The sequence below is a fragment of the Xiphophorus maculatus genome, chromosome 7 (genome assembly GCF_002775205.1).
Source record: "Xiphophorus maculatus strain JP 163 A chromosome 7, X_maculatus-5.0-male, whole genome shotgun sequence".
NCBI classification, from domain to species: domain Eukaryota; kingdom Metazoa; phylum Chordata; class Actinopteri; order Cyprinodontiformes; family Poeciliidae; genus Xiphophorus; species Xiphophorus maculatus.
Genome location: NC_036449.1, coordinates 14684316 through 14698483, shown reverse-complemented (window position 1 = coordinate 14698483; position 14168 = coordinate 14684316). Strand labels below are relative to the sequence as shown.

General features: G+C 37.5%; 1 protein-coding gene across 2 annotated transcripts in view; it reads left to right on the top strand.

Moving 5' to 3' along the window:
- Positions 1-9851: 9851 nt before the first annotated feature.
- The window catches only part of frmpd4 (FERM and PDZ domain containing 4), a 38290-nt gene continuing 33973 nt past the window's right edge, over positions 9852-14168 (top strand). Inside the window, exon 1 of one of the 2 annotated variants that reach the window (XM_023337503.1) lies at positions 9852-10289. In XM_023337503.1, the coding sequence (XP_023193271.1) occupies positions 10249-10289 (41 nt within the window). In that variant the 5' untranslated portion in view covers positions 9852-10248. The remainder of the gene's footprint in view (positions 10290-14168) is intronic. The other variant, XM_023337501.1, reaches the window with a different exon arrangement.

Sequence of the window (14168 nt, the reverse complement as noted above, 5' to 3'; positions counted from 1 at the left end):
AGATCCATTATTTAGCTTTTTAACTTGCTTAATTAATCATGAATAATTATCTACCAGGCAGTCTTCTGATGGCAAGAGTGATAATTGTCCTGATTGATATTTTAGACAAATACAGCAAACTGGAAGTAATACTAAGTAGTACTGGAGAAAATTAGGTTGGCAGTTTTTAATACATACAACTGCAGGCCTCAGAATATGCCAAGCTGCTGCTCTTATTAGATTAATATGCATTTTCCTGTTCTGCATGAAGTGACTCTCATCATTTTATGCAAATGACTGAATCTAGTGTTTGTTCTGCTTCATAAAGTAAGGCAAAAGTAACTTCCAGCACAGTAATGTACTAAAAATGAGCTTATGTTGACTGTTTTAACCATAACTTTAAAATGCTTGGACATTTTGTTTCATCTGTTCTGTGTTATATTTTTCTAATTAATCATAAATGCAAATCTCTGTCTTTCAGCTATGTAAGCCCATACAAAAGTAACTTGCTGGACTTTTTGGCGATCCATGCTCCAGAGGTACAAAGCTGGTAGAGTCAGACACATTTACAGAAAAACATTGTTATAAAAATATTAACCAAGGGGCTACTTACAAATACAGGCCACAATTTTATAATTATTAATTTCCAAAACAGACAGTTGAGACCAGAACTGTTTCTTCTAGATGAATCTAATCACATCTCTTCAAAAAAAAAAAAAAAAGGTCTTTCTTCCTGTCTGCATTTGAAAACAGCAGTCTGGGTTTTTAATGTTACAATAGAAAATACATACATGTCTTTACTCTATGTATGTTAACTACTGATTTAACTGTAAATCATATTCATTCCAATTCATAGCTATGTTCTGGTTTATGATGGACCATCATGTAAAATCTACATAAAACACAGTTAAGTCTGTGATTGTACTGCAACAAAATGTAAAAATCAATTAAAATGTGTATTTTGCTTTTCCAAGGAACAGTAAATGATAGGATTTTTCAAGATGCACAGTACCTTAAATAGCTTAAAATGAGCTATCCACCCACAAGCAGCGCACAACACATTAAATCAACCCAGTATAGAAACGCTTCTTAAATCAAGCCTGCTGTAAGCCAGAGGCAGCATGCCTAATGTGATTCTTAACTGCAAACACAGTGCATGATTATTGCTTTCTGTACATCCTCTGTTCTTGCTCGTGTTGCGACCTGTCTGACACAGAAAAACAGGCCACCGATGCAGTGTGCTCTCTGGCCCAGGGGCGAGAACTGGGCCAAATGATTGGATGGATTCATGAGCAGTATTTCTCTCACAGAAAGGTCTGCTTTAACCTCACACTGCACTCTGTTGTGGCCATATGGCCGTGCTTAGCTACTGGACATGCAAACAGAAACGGTGCATGCTTTTGGCATGGTGCTCAAACCAGGGTGGCGAAGCCGAATGCCTGAATGTTGCATGCTGTACTGCTCTTATATTTGCAAACTAAACTTTCACTTGTCAAACGTTGCTTTGTGTACTTGGCATGGGATGTGTTATGCAAGCAGCTCCATTTGCTTCCAGTAGCAGACACGTGCCTCTCTTCATAACTAATGGAGGACTGTGAATGCCATTCATGCATGAGAGTCAGCATGGTATTATCCAGTGTCAGCAAGCATGATGTTAAAATAGAATAGCTGTAGGTTAAAGTGAAAAGAGATGTGAAAATGAGAAAAAAATCACCTGATTTCCTGAGCCATATAGGTACACCTTCAAATGTAAGATTTCTCAGTGGCTGTGTTATACAGTAAAACAATAAATCTACCTGAGAATACAGTAGAAATAAACTACCTGATGGCTACTGTGTAACATGGACCTAATTCTATGGTTTATATAGGATTTAGTTCTGGCTCAGTTAGGGGTGACAGTTGGCAGGCAGACAGTGATAGAGCCTGGATTATGGCTAAAGCTTAATTTCTAAGCTCTTATGGATGATAAAACACATGGCATATTCAAAACGCTTTGTAGTTTGGGTAAGGAAATATTTCAGATATTATTTTATAATGTTTGTATTACTTAGTTCTGGCACCACTTAAGTGCATTTCAAAGCCTCTCCAGAGAAGCGTTGATGTAGAAAAACGCCACGGCTGAATGTCCGTGAGAGCTTTGCTTATAGCCTTACCCCAGCACAGCCAGCCATTGAAGTCCAGCTGTTCCACATTGATCTCTCTGTGTGTTTTCTGATGCACTGGCCCGGAATGTGATGTTATTTCATTACCAAGGCAGGAGCGACAAGCTCGGTCTCCTCCCTCAGGGCACTGGCCACTCACTTGGACGGGCCCCGCTGCATGTAATAATAACTGGCTTAGTCAGATGCGGCTCAGTTGACTATTGAGTCAAAATCAAGCCATGAGAAACTTTGTAGATGGAAGAAAGAACATGAGCACTCATCAGTAAAGAAGGCTCAGAAGGCCCGGACAGGAAAAACTGAAACAAGTTCTTCATCAAACTTGATCAAACTTGTCACCAGCTATGGACCCAGTTGACAGCGATCTTGGCATTATTACAGTCATTCTGTAAGTAGAGAGTTCTCTATTGAATTCTGGGCTGAATCAAAAATGATTATTTATGAGTATTATATCTTCTAATATGAAAGTGTATGGAATCCAAGTCTTAAGATATAGATTTAAAAAAGATTTGGGATTTTGTAATAATTATCTTTTTTTTTGTCCACAGAAAGTTCTTGAATATAACAGTGCTTTGACATATATATGATGATGTGAAAACAATTACGATCCCCCCAACAATTATTCAGACGCTCAATTTGATATCTAGTCTTTTTAATCTCTGGAAAGGAAAGATATCAAATTGCTGATAAACAAGCAATTATACTTTATTTTATTCTTCAAACTAATACATCAACAAAAATATCTCACAATTGCAAATTTATCTCTAGTTGAAACAACTCCAGTGAGACGCATCATGTAGATATCTACTCTCTGACATTGGCCTGAAGAAAGTTTGCCACATACCTCACTTGCAGCTGTGAGCAAGAACATCTTGCATGTTCAGCCTAACTTGAGCGACTCCTCAACATCTCATTTAGATCAAAAGCCGGGCTTTTATTTGACCTATTTGTTAATTGTCAGTCCGTCCTAGGTGGGTATTTTAGGTGGTCATTTTGGATCATTGTCATATTGGAGAATCTACTTATGGTAATGTTTTTCAAAGATGGACTTAGGATTTTGATACATGGTTCTGTCTTCTGTGTATCCTTTTCAGTTATGTACATCATAGTTGCTATGAGGTTATTTATCAAGTAAAGCTATTTGTGCCAAACATTCCCTATGTTCTGGTATCATAATAATAACATTTTAGACTTATCTTTCTCTTTGGCAAATTTCAGTTTGGTCTTTAAACTTTTGTTGGAACAAAAGCTAACTCCTTTCACACCTACCATGAAAGTTAAACTTGTGCAGTATTTTTCTGATTATGAAGGCACACACCTTCACTTAGGGAATGTTTTGAATGTTCTGTACTGATAGACTATTTGTTGTATAGCAGGATGGCTACTTTTAATCCTTGCTCCAATGCATTTTTTCTTCTGCTTGCCTCAGGAAGCTCTTTAGTATTTACCTTGTTATTTATTGTAACTTCATTAACTAATTTTATAGATGCAAAAAATATACATACCAATATAAAAACTAGTGATCTAATGTTAATATTGCTGTTAAGTCCTATAGCCCATATTTAGCAATATTGTTTACATCTTCGGCAGATACCAATTAATGCCAATCTATTGTGGATCACAAATTTTGTTATAATTCTTTTGAACAACTCCATTCCAGCCATGTTTCATTTCAATTTAGCAACAAAGTTGTTTTGTATGATTGGTGAGGTTGAAAAATATTTAAGCATTCAGCAATCTTGAAAGCTTTCTACACAGAGTTATGATTATGCAGTGCCCGGTCATGCAGCACAACTTTTTATGACTTTGATGTTAGACACCCCAACCAGACGTTTAATAGCAAAAAACTAACAATCCATCAATAAGCATTCAGAAATTGAACAGTGACATTGTTTTCCTCACTCATCGTCCAACTGTGACGCAGGACTCTCATCCATATTGAGTTGCAAATACACTGGCCACTCAATATTTCTAATATTAGACTGTGGCAACACTGTGTTTTGGAAATATAGAGTTAACTTGAAACAAGACCTAAATGCCAGGACCGAAAGGACAATAAGTATTTAATGCCTGATAGGATGAGCATTTAAAAGACAAAGAGAACCCACAATATCTCTATTCACAAAGAATGAAACATAAACCTATAGTGATGGACATGTTCGTGACGGGCCTCAGGCAGTACCACAGCAAAGACAGTTATGGTTCTGTGGCAGAAATCCTGTCATTGACTTAAAATCACTTACGGAGACTATTATCATTGAATATAGTTTTCCAAAAATAAAGAGATATAAATGGTCCACAATAACTCAAACATTTTGGCTGGCTTAAGGATCAATATTTGACATTCCTTTTGCAAGTCATTGCCAATGTTTTTTGGCTAAACAGGAGAAGGATTGCTGCAGGTGTATCAGTACAAATTAGATGGACAACTTTCATATACTTGATTGGTGTCATTAATTCTGATGTAGGTTCAGTGGTTACGACTGGACAGCAATAAAGGTTCCTATCTTTGTACCTTAATTTTCTTTAACAGACTAAGGTGAACATCTGCCTCAATCTCAAGTCATTTGCTTCCCTTAAAAAAATGTTCCAGGATTATCTGGCATTTAGCTCCCACCTTTTCCCCGAGATCTCTAATGTTGAAGCAATCATTCCCACCCACAGTATGATGCTGCCACCACAATGCTTCTCTTTCGGTATTGAGTGTAAAGGATGACGTACATTGATAGATTTCCACCACACATTGTGCTTTGCAGAACACATGCTTCCACATGTATACTGTCCTCTACACAGCTTAAATCTCATTGAAAATGTGACCTATGATGGCTTCTTAATTGGTTGAAAACCTTTTGGTTGTGGTATATTTGTTATATTATCAGAAAATGAGTTGTACAATACACAACCTGTCTACTGTGTTTCTTGGTCATCATAATTCTTTTTGTTCATTACTGTTCTCTAGCAAATCTTTGAGGGTTTCACAGAATGACTGAATTTATAATGAGATTAACACTGTTCAGTTATTTGGGGACAACTGAAGGGAATTAGTTGTACTGGGTTTTGACTAGAAGTATTTTGAAATTTTAAAAAGAAAATTGAAGTTATGGAGCAATTTTCATGCTTTCAGTTATGCACTACTTTGTGTTGGGATATCACATAGACTGCCTAAGACAAAAACAAATTTGTTGTTGTAATCTGAGAAAATGTGAAAAAGTCATGAAGCATCGTTTATAGACAGCGACGTATTTCTTACTTTAATACCTACTGGAAGTGTTTGGTAGTTTACATGGACAGATGTAGCAAACATGAGCGCCCAATAACCACTGGCATATTTTATAACTCTTGGGTCATCCAAACACACAGTTGCTACAGTGTCAACCATTGTGTCCTCATTACAAGGTTTTATTAGCTTCTCCCATAATGAGCTGCTGCCTGCCACTAGTGCAGTGAATGTTATCAGCAGGTCTGGTAAAACGTAAATTAAAAATCCATAATCTGCTCAAAGCATAGCAGGTAACTTGACTTCTTATCCCAATTAATCATACCTCTGTTTATATAAAAATTCTGCCCTAAAAGCAGTTTAATTCACTGAGTAAATCAGCCACAGCTTCAGCATAATTAGTGTCACACTGAGACAGGATAGGCGAGGGGCTGAGGTTCGCAAACACACAAAAACATAAAACCCCTTGGGGAATCAGGTCTGCATTTTTTTGCTGTACTCTGCAAAAAATACTTTTTCATACTAAAAATCTGAAAAAAGGTTTGTATTTGTATTTAGTCCCCTTTACTCCGATACCCTAAATAAAATATAGTGCTACTAATTGTTATCAGGATTCACCTCAGAAGAACATTAATGACCAAACATTCTCATAAAGACAAAGGAAGACAGCAGAAAGGTCAGGGATTAGGCTGTGGAGGAACTTAAAGCAGGGTTAGGTTACAAAAACTAAGGACCCATCTACAGCCCATCAAAACATGGCTGTTCATCTGTGCTGACAAGCCACACTATAGTTAGAGAATCAACCAAGAGGTCTATGGTAAGTCTGTAGGACTTCTAGAAATACACAACTCTATTAGTGGTGCCCTTATAAACCAATTTTGTAGTTTTCCACATGCCATGTCAAGTAGGACAAGTTGTATGTATTTTTTACATACAAAAATGTATGTGTGGCAGAAAACTGGACATATACCTGAACCACCTTTGTAAAACAAGGAGGTAGCAGCACCATGCTATGGGTATCTGTTTCCTTTGATAAAAAAAGGGAAGGTAGTCAGAGTTGATGTAAAGACGGAGCTACAGATAAGGCAGGAAAACCTACAGGAGATTGTGAAAATATTTTCAGCTGGTTGTCCTTCCAGAAGGACAGAACAGATAAAAATACAGCCAGAACTACAAAGGAATGGTTTTCTGTAAATCTAAACATGTTCAGGTGTTTAAATGGCCCAGTCAAAGTCTAGGCCTAAAGATACTTAGGAATCTGAGACAAGACTTTAAAATTGATGTTCACAGATGTGTCTCCAGATGTATAAAGCTGGTTCTACAAAGTACTGATTCACTTTGCACTATAAATATTCACTGTATAATATTCCTTCCACTTCACTTCCGAGAACTAATTTGTATTAATCTTTTACAACAAAACAATGGGAAAATATATGAAAAAGGAGGTCAATACTTTTCCCAGATATTGTATTCAAGATAATGTATTTGAAAATACAATCTCAGTCTGTTTTTGTAATTGTTTTTTCTGCTGTTCTTTAGCAGCACTTTCCCAGTCGCCATTATGCCAATGGTTAGCATGTCCTTATTATGTTGTAAGGTAAGCAATGTGATCCAAAAGCAGCGTTTGCAAAAATTTAAGCACTGCTGAGTTTAAATAACCAAGTGTCGCAGAATGTCTGAAATCAGCTGTTTTAAAAGGAGCTCAGGAAAAAAAAAATGGTATCAGCAGGACAGCAGGGTTTTATCGGTCAAAGCTTCAGCCATAGTCGCCTTAGATCACGCTTCTGTCTGACCCTAATATCCTCTGCCACTCATGAAGGCCTCTGGGCCACAGTCCCAAACAGACAAACCTAACAGTCCAGAAAATGCTGAATCTCTCAATCCTGCTGCCATTGGACACTGCCGTTGCGTTGGAAGCAGGTCATTGAACATGTTTTTTATTTCTCCACTTTTTAGAGAATCCTTCATATCTTCTGTTCATTCCTAAAATACATGTTCCAATATTCCTTATAGGCATGACAAATTTGCAATGTGCGTGGTTTTCGAATGTTATTAACATAATGTCTCGAACTGATTTTTAAAAATAATTGCATCAACTCACATCACAATGTTCCACCACCAATCTGCATCTTTTTCTGACTGCAAACAAATCCAAGCTTGACTCTGAGTGGAAGTGACAACCTTCTTTATGCTGTGTATCACTCTCAGCAAAGGCACATTGAGTCACTCTCCAGATTCTTACATGTTGTGGCATTTTAGCATAAATTCGGTGCTAAGCACCTCTGTGAGCTTTCACTGTTTCTGTTTGGAATTTCCCCCTAGAAGACAAACATTTTTAATCCTTTCTGCCATCAGGTAACGTTTTTACTGATTAAACTGTTCCTTTTTGTGTAGTGCTTTGAACTGAGTTTCAAACTGACTTTGAACATTTCTCAACCATCTTGATTTTACAGTCTTATAATCAAAGTCTCTCTTTGGCAATTGGCTTAGTTCTAACAAGCCATTTGACAGCTGGAGGAAATTGCTTTATAGAATGTGTTTGATGTCATGTTGTCTGACTGTGTGTTTCGCTCCTCTCTGGATCACAAAGGAAGTTATTTGACTACTATGAAACACTCATTTTATCCAAACTGTCATAGACACATGAAAAAGTACAAAACATTTAACTTCAAGCATGAGGTTAAATGGCTGTGTCTTTTTTTGTGTTTTTTTTTTTTTTGTTGAAAGAGGACGGATCTGTGCTGTTTAATTTATGAAGGGTAGTTCCCACTCCTTAGGGCATCCTTCATTTGATGGTGGGACTGATCTGTGCTGTTTTCTCAGTTATTGCTTCAATTTCCAAGTAATAAGCATTTGATATTGGACATGCCTTCATTTATTTAAAAATAAATAATTAAAGAGGTACAGCATAGCGTGGATCGCTTTCAGATGCTCTACTAGATCTTTTTTTTTTTCAGTATCTTCTTTGGCATCATCTATGTTTTCATCAGCCGAAAGTGAGCAAGGCATCATGGCAAATAATTATGAACAAACTAACAATCTAATTATTAAGCCTTAGTAAAGAATAATGTGCACCTCATTAGTGTGTTCACCATCCACGCCCATTTCTCCAGTCAAATACATTTACCAAACACTAGTTTATAGAGAGAGAAAGAAGCAAATTGTTTAAATCACTGACAAAACAAGGTAAAAAAAAACTTTCTATGTTAATTAAAACTGTCTCTGCCAATCAAGTACTGAAAAGGCCTTTTGCAGACAGACACTTGGCAAGAAAACATTAAATAAACATGAAAGATTAAGTTCTCCACTGATGCCAAGACTCCCACAGCATTAAAAGTATGGCTCTAGAAGGCATCTCTAAAGAGTAAGAGGCTTATAGTGTGACTTTCTTCAGAGGATTTTTTTTTCTATTTCTCACTGCTTTCTAAAAGAACTGTAAACATGCAAAATTAACACTACATATTACTTGAGTGTAATATTTGGTGGTGGCAGCATCGTTCAGTGGGGATCCTTTCCCTCAGTAGTGACAGGGACGGTGCTCAGAATTGGTGGGAAGATGGATGGAGGGCAATCTTATGGAGAAAATAATGGAGACTGAGAGAAGAAGTTTGCCTTCATCAGGACAGTGGCCCTGACCAGCTACAGCTACACTGAGCTAGTTTAAATTAAAGCAGCATGCTTCAATCCAGACCTAAATACAACTCATAATTTCTGGTAAAACTTAAAAAATGCATGTTCAAAATCCATAAATTCTCACTCAACTTGAATTATTTTGCAAATAATATTGAACAAAATGTTCAGTCTCTTGATGAACAAAGCTAGTTCAAATATAGTCAAAAAGACATGTAGCTGCAATTGCATGGAAAGATGTACACACTGATTCAGGGGATTTAGATACAGGATTGTTAAAACCAAGCTATATTTTCGTTTCACTATGATCATTTTTTTTACTGAGACAATGAAAGTTTTAGAGAAAAAAAAACTTTAATACTTAAACCTTCTTTTGTTTTAGTAGCATTTTACTTGCTCTGAGTTTGCTTCAGATGCGATGCCGAAAGGTTTGGATGCTCCTCGTGTGCACTGAGAGTGAGCATTTAGCAGTTGAACTACATTGAAAGGTCAAAACAAATGCGCTGTGCAGTACAGGCAGTGTGACGTGCAGCTGTGAGGCAGAGACCTCAGCTGGGGAGGGGGCCCATTAGGTCCTCATAACGCAACAGCTGCTCTTGTTGCTCCTGTGTTGTTTTACGGGAACTGTGCGTATGTGCCATCTCATCCATCTGGCTCCTTTTTTTTCAAAATTTTCACTCTTCCAGGCAAAACACTAAATGTCTGAGATATGATCCAAGCATGCTTTGGGGAGGGGGAATTCCTGGACACAGGCAGCACCCCTTATTTGCAAATATTGTGCCTCCTGTAGACACACGGGCTTAACAAGCTCTCACATTCTTGTTTCTCTCCCCTCCACTTTCATCTCCCACCAACATCGCCGACCCCCCTCCCTTTCCTTTCGCTCAGGCTCTCTCTGTGCCTCCCTCCAAAGCTGTTGTTACGGTGCGGCTCCCGCACATCATTCCACTGCGATGGAAATTAAATGAAGGTGGCTTAGCACAGCTAACAGAGACATGCTTTGAAGGATGTAACCGGGGGAAGCTGCGCTGCCAGATCCTTTTCCATGGGATGTGGATTTGTGCTGCTGAGGCGAGGACATAGCAATCACTCAGCCATGCAGAGGCTCAGAGAAAACGACTAATCTCTACACCTGACTTCTGGAAGCCTTACTTTTATTTTTCTTTCCCTTTGCGTTATTTACTGGCGAAAAACAATGCATTACAATGGTGCCGGAGTGAAGTTAATTTTGCATGTGTAGGTTGATTGCAGTCTGCAGCACACATGGATGTGTTCAGCTTTGTCAAGATGCCAAAGCTTTCCGGGTGAGTTCGGCTGTCATATATACTAAGCGGACTGTAAATGTGCGTTTACTGGAAATCGTGTTCATGCGTTTCAGAGGTGTTGCTGTAAAGAGCCACACAGGATTCACATGTTGAGCCGCTGCCTTGGAAATGCTGAGTTAATAATTTTTTGAGGTAGCAAGTTGTGCAGTCATGTATGATGGGGAATGAATGAGAAAGCGAGGTGGATGGCAGTGGGGGCGGATGCTAAAAGCTAGGATGATTCATTTGTTCTAAACTGTGTGCATCCAAGTTCATAAATTTCTTATGCAGCAATTAATTACTGTTTTTCTGCATAAGTGCTCAGGATTCCTCTTTTCCATGTTAATAAATTTACTTTTTAAAAATCTAATTTCCAAAGTTTTTAGTTCCCTATTAGCTCAGTTTCAAATTATGAACAAAGATGGATGGATGGATTGATTGAAATTTTAGATGATGGAATAGAAAATAAAATCTGGAAATACAATTATCTTTCCATATTCTGTATTATTTTCCATTCTGATTCAGATCTGGGAAAAACTCAAACCTAATTCCATACTTTTACTGACTTTTTCAATTTGTGTGGGAACCCCGATGCTTTCAGGGCCATAAAAACATTAAAGTATTAGAGGAAAAATGAACTGAGGTTGTTTCAAATGGTTAAATGCTTATGTCAATGTCCCATGGGAAATGATCATTAAGGAAATGAAGATGCAATTCATTATGCTCGTCCTTACATTTAATAATTCAGCATGATCAAATTTAGCTCATCAGATGTATTTAATACATAACAAGTGGCTGAAAAACCACACTTATTTTTTGCAAATAGCTACAGCTATAAATAAAGAAAACACATTTTACACTATTTTCTTCTTAAATATATTTCAATTAGTATATCTGGTGTGTGAGAAAAGTGGAAAAAATAGGGCTTGGAGGAATAGGTGTTTTCATTGTGAGGAGCGACAACTCACTTTATGAGTCCATGGGTCTGCCATTGGACATTAATCCTGCCTGGGGATTAGCCTCCTTCAAAAACATCACAGACCATTGATGGAGAGAACAGCTGATCATTAATACAAGATGCTGAATGTGACACAGAAATTTTATGATACAGGAATGGCCATTTGGAACACAATCTCACGTATGAGTCATCAACACAATGTTCTTGCTTTTCTGAGGCCAAAAATATGTAAATAAGAACAATATTGTTGCTCTTTTTGCACAATAAGTGCCAATCACTACAGAAATGGAAATATACTATGGTAGGATAGCATTGTTGTTGGTCTCCCTCTGTGACGGCGTGCATTAGGTGGCTCCAAGTGGAGCACCAACGTCACTACTTCCTGTCACAGTTAATAATGCCATGCACTATTGTCTCTGATCATGAGTTAGCTCAGCTACATTTACACATTTTATGTTTTGTTTTTCACATTCTGAGCTGGCGGCAAGAATTTAACACACAAGGATAGCTTGCTATGTTAAGTGTGGAAAGCCACTTCATGTATAAAGAGCTATTAGACATGAAGCCTTCTCCCTGCCTTCAACTCCCCCAAACGTCCAGCTTTTCAGAAACAAGAAGCATAAATGAGCATTTCTCACATTGTGGTGAAATCCTGACAGCATTTCAATGGTGCAGTTTCTTGCATCAAAATTCAAGGCAAGTTCATTTGTGTAGCACATTTCAGCGATAAGGCAATTCAAGGTGCTTTATAACTTGGGACTACCACTAAGTACCTTCACTCTTTTGATGTGATCTGTGGGTGTTTGGAATGGTTTGGCAGCAACAGCAGCACTGACGCAGTAATGATCATCAGCCTCACAAATAAATCTATGCCGATATTGTCAATTATCTTCCAATTACAAGGATTGCTGAACTCTGAAGGATTAATCAAATGAAAAAAAAAAAAACTTTATTATTCCACAGGGAGAAATTCAAGGAGAATTAGTCAATAATAGCTTCTTCCTCATTCATAAAGCATATAAAAGAAAAAAAGGTTTTTGCCTGAATTTCTTTATCTTTCCTGAATAAACATATCACCAGTACTTTTATTTTTATTAGCTACTCCTGGACGCGCTTTTGCCAGATGCTGGTCAGGCAGCCAGCTGCGAGTGAGTAAGCATGAAATACGTTGTACTTTGAAACTGAGGCTGTGCAGTAGCACCTTTAACTGAGCACAGTTTAACAGCATGGATAGCAACAGGAATAGGTTGTGCAGTCCCAAGTCACAGATGAGGCTGCTGTTAATAAATCTTCTTTAGTTCCTAATTTTTTGATTGATCAGTTATTACATCATAGATAAAGATTTTTACCTTAAAGTAGCACTTCCACAATGACAAAACTAAAGAAAATGATGCCCTGTTAATCCTGTCTGTTCAAAATGTCAGATATGATGAGTCTGAAAGGGATACAAACAAAAACAGGCCTCAGCATAATATTTCCCAGAAAATTATAAAAATGTTATTTATTAACTGTGTTCATTATTTATAAGTTTGTCTTGATTATAATTGAGTAATTTAGATATTAACAATATCCACGCAAAATAAAATGTGTTGTAAACAAGATTTAGTAAGATTTATATGATGAGACGTACAAAGTCTTGATGTTAACATAATGTACGTTCAGTTTTATATCAATTTATAACATTAGTCACCTATCAAAAACAAACCTGCAGTGTTGCTTTGATCCTTTCATGGTGGAGGAATACTTAAATCTTCTGCTGCAGCTATTTCCACATAGCTCCTCCTCTGATCTGAAGGCCCCAACCAAACCTCTGTCTCACAAAGCATCGCTGGCTAGCTCCTCACCCACTCAGCTCCTCTAGAGTAGCAGAAGCAATTAGCAAACATCTGGAGGAACTGCACATCTGCTGGGCTTGTCATATAAACTACTTCTCTGTCAAAAGCTCCAAAGAACGATTGTAAACAGCATAATGAGAAGCATGTTTTGTTGACATGCTAAAGGCATGTTGGAAAGAGCAGGAGCTTCTTAAAGAGACAAAGGTGTCAAATTTAATTTGTTATGTTTGATTTATATATATACAGCATTTTATAACAGCTGAAGTTAACATAGTTACTTGAGTGTGCTATAAAATGACACAATGTCCCCTTAAAGTACATAATATCACCTTTAATAAACGCAGAAATCTTAATTGGAAGAAAATAATTTATACTGTGTCACTTTCTGTTGGAGCTGCTTATTTGCTTTCCTCCAAGCTCTGTTTCTTAAGTAACATCTATTATTTGATCCATTGTTCAATATGTTTTGGCAGAATACTTTCAACATAGAAAATCATTGGTCTGGACCGAAATTGATTAGCGTCCATGCTCATCAGAGCACAACAAAAGACAAAAAGATCTTTCATATATATATAGCCGATAAAATCACAAGCTTGTAGGGACGAAATCAGAAATGGCTGTGGGTCAGAAACAGGAGCCAACTGGCAGGGGAATGAGGTCGCAAGTATTAATTTTGTTCTGTCCTTTGGAGGTTTTAACATAAAAGCTAGAGTGCAACACAAAAAGGTGCAGGAGAATCCATGTCAGCTGCTACAGGAAACATTTGCTGCTGTGTTTGGTTAATGTTTTACTTGGAGAGCAGAAAAGACCCACACTTTAAGCAAGGAAATTAGATCTACTTTTACAGCTTAAAATCTAGTTCTTTGCAAAGGTGGATGCTTTACATTATACCAAGATTTTGGGGCTCCCCTGTGGTACAGTTGGCAGCTCTGTTGCCTTACAGCGATGGGGTCCTTCTGCATACAGCTTGCATCTTCTTGTCATGCATGTATGGGTTCTCTCCAGGTACTCCGGTTTATTACTACAGCCAAAAACACAACAACTGTTAGGTTAATTGAATTCTGTTAGTTGCCCTTAGGTTTAAGT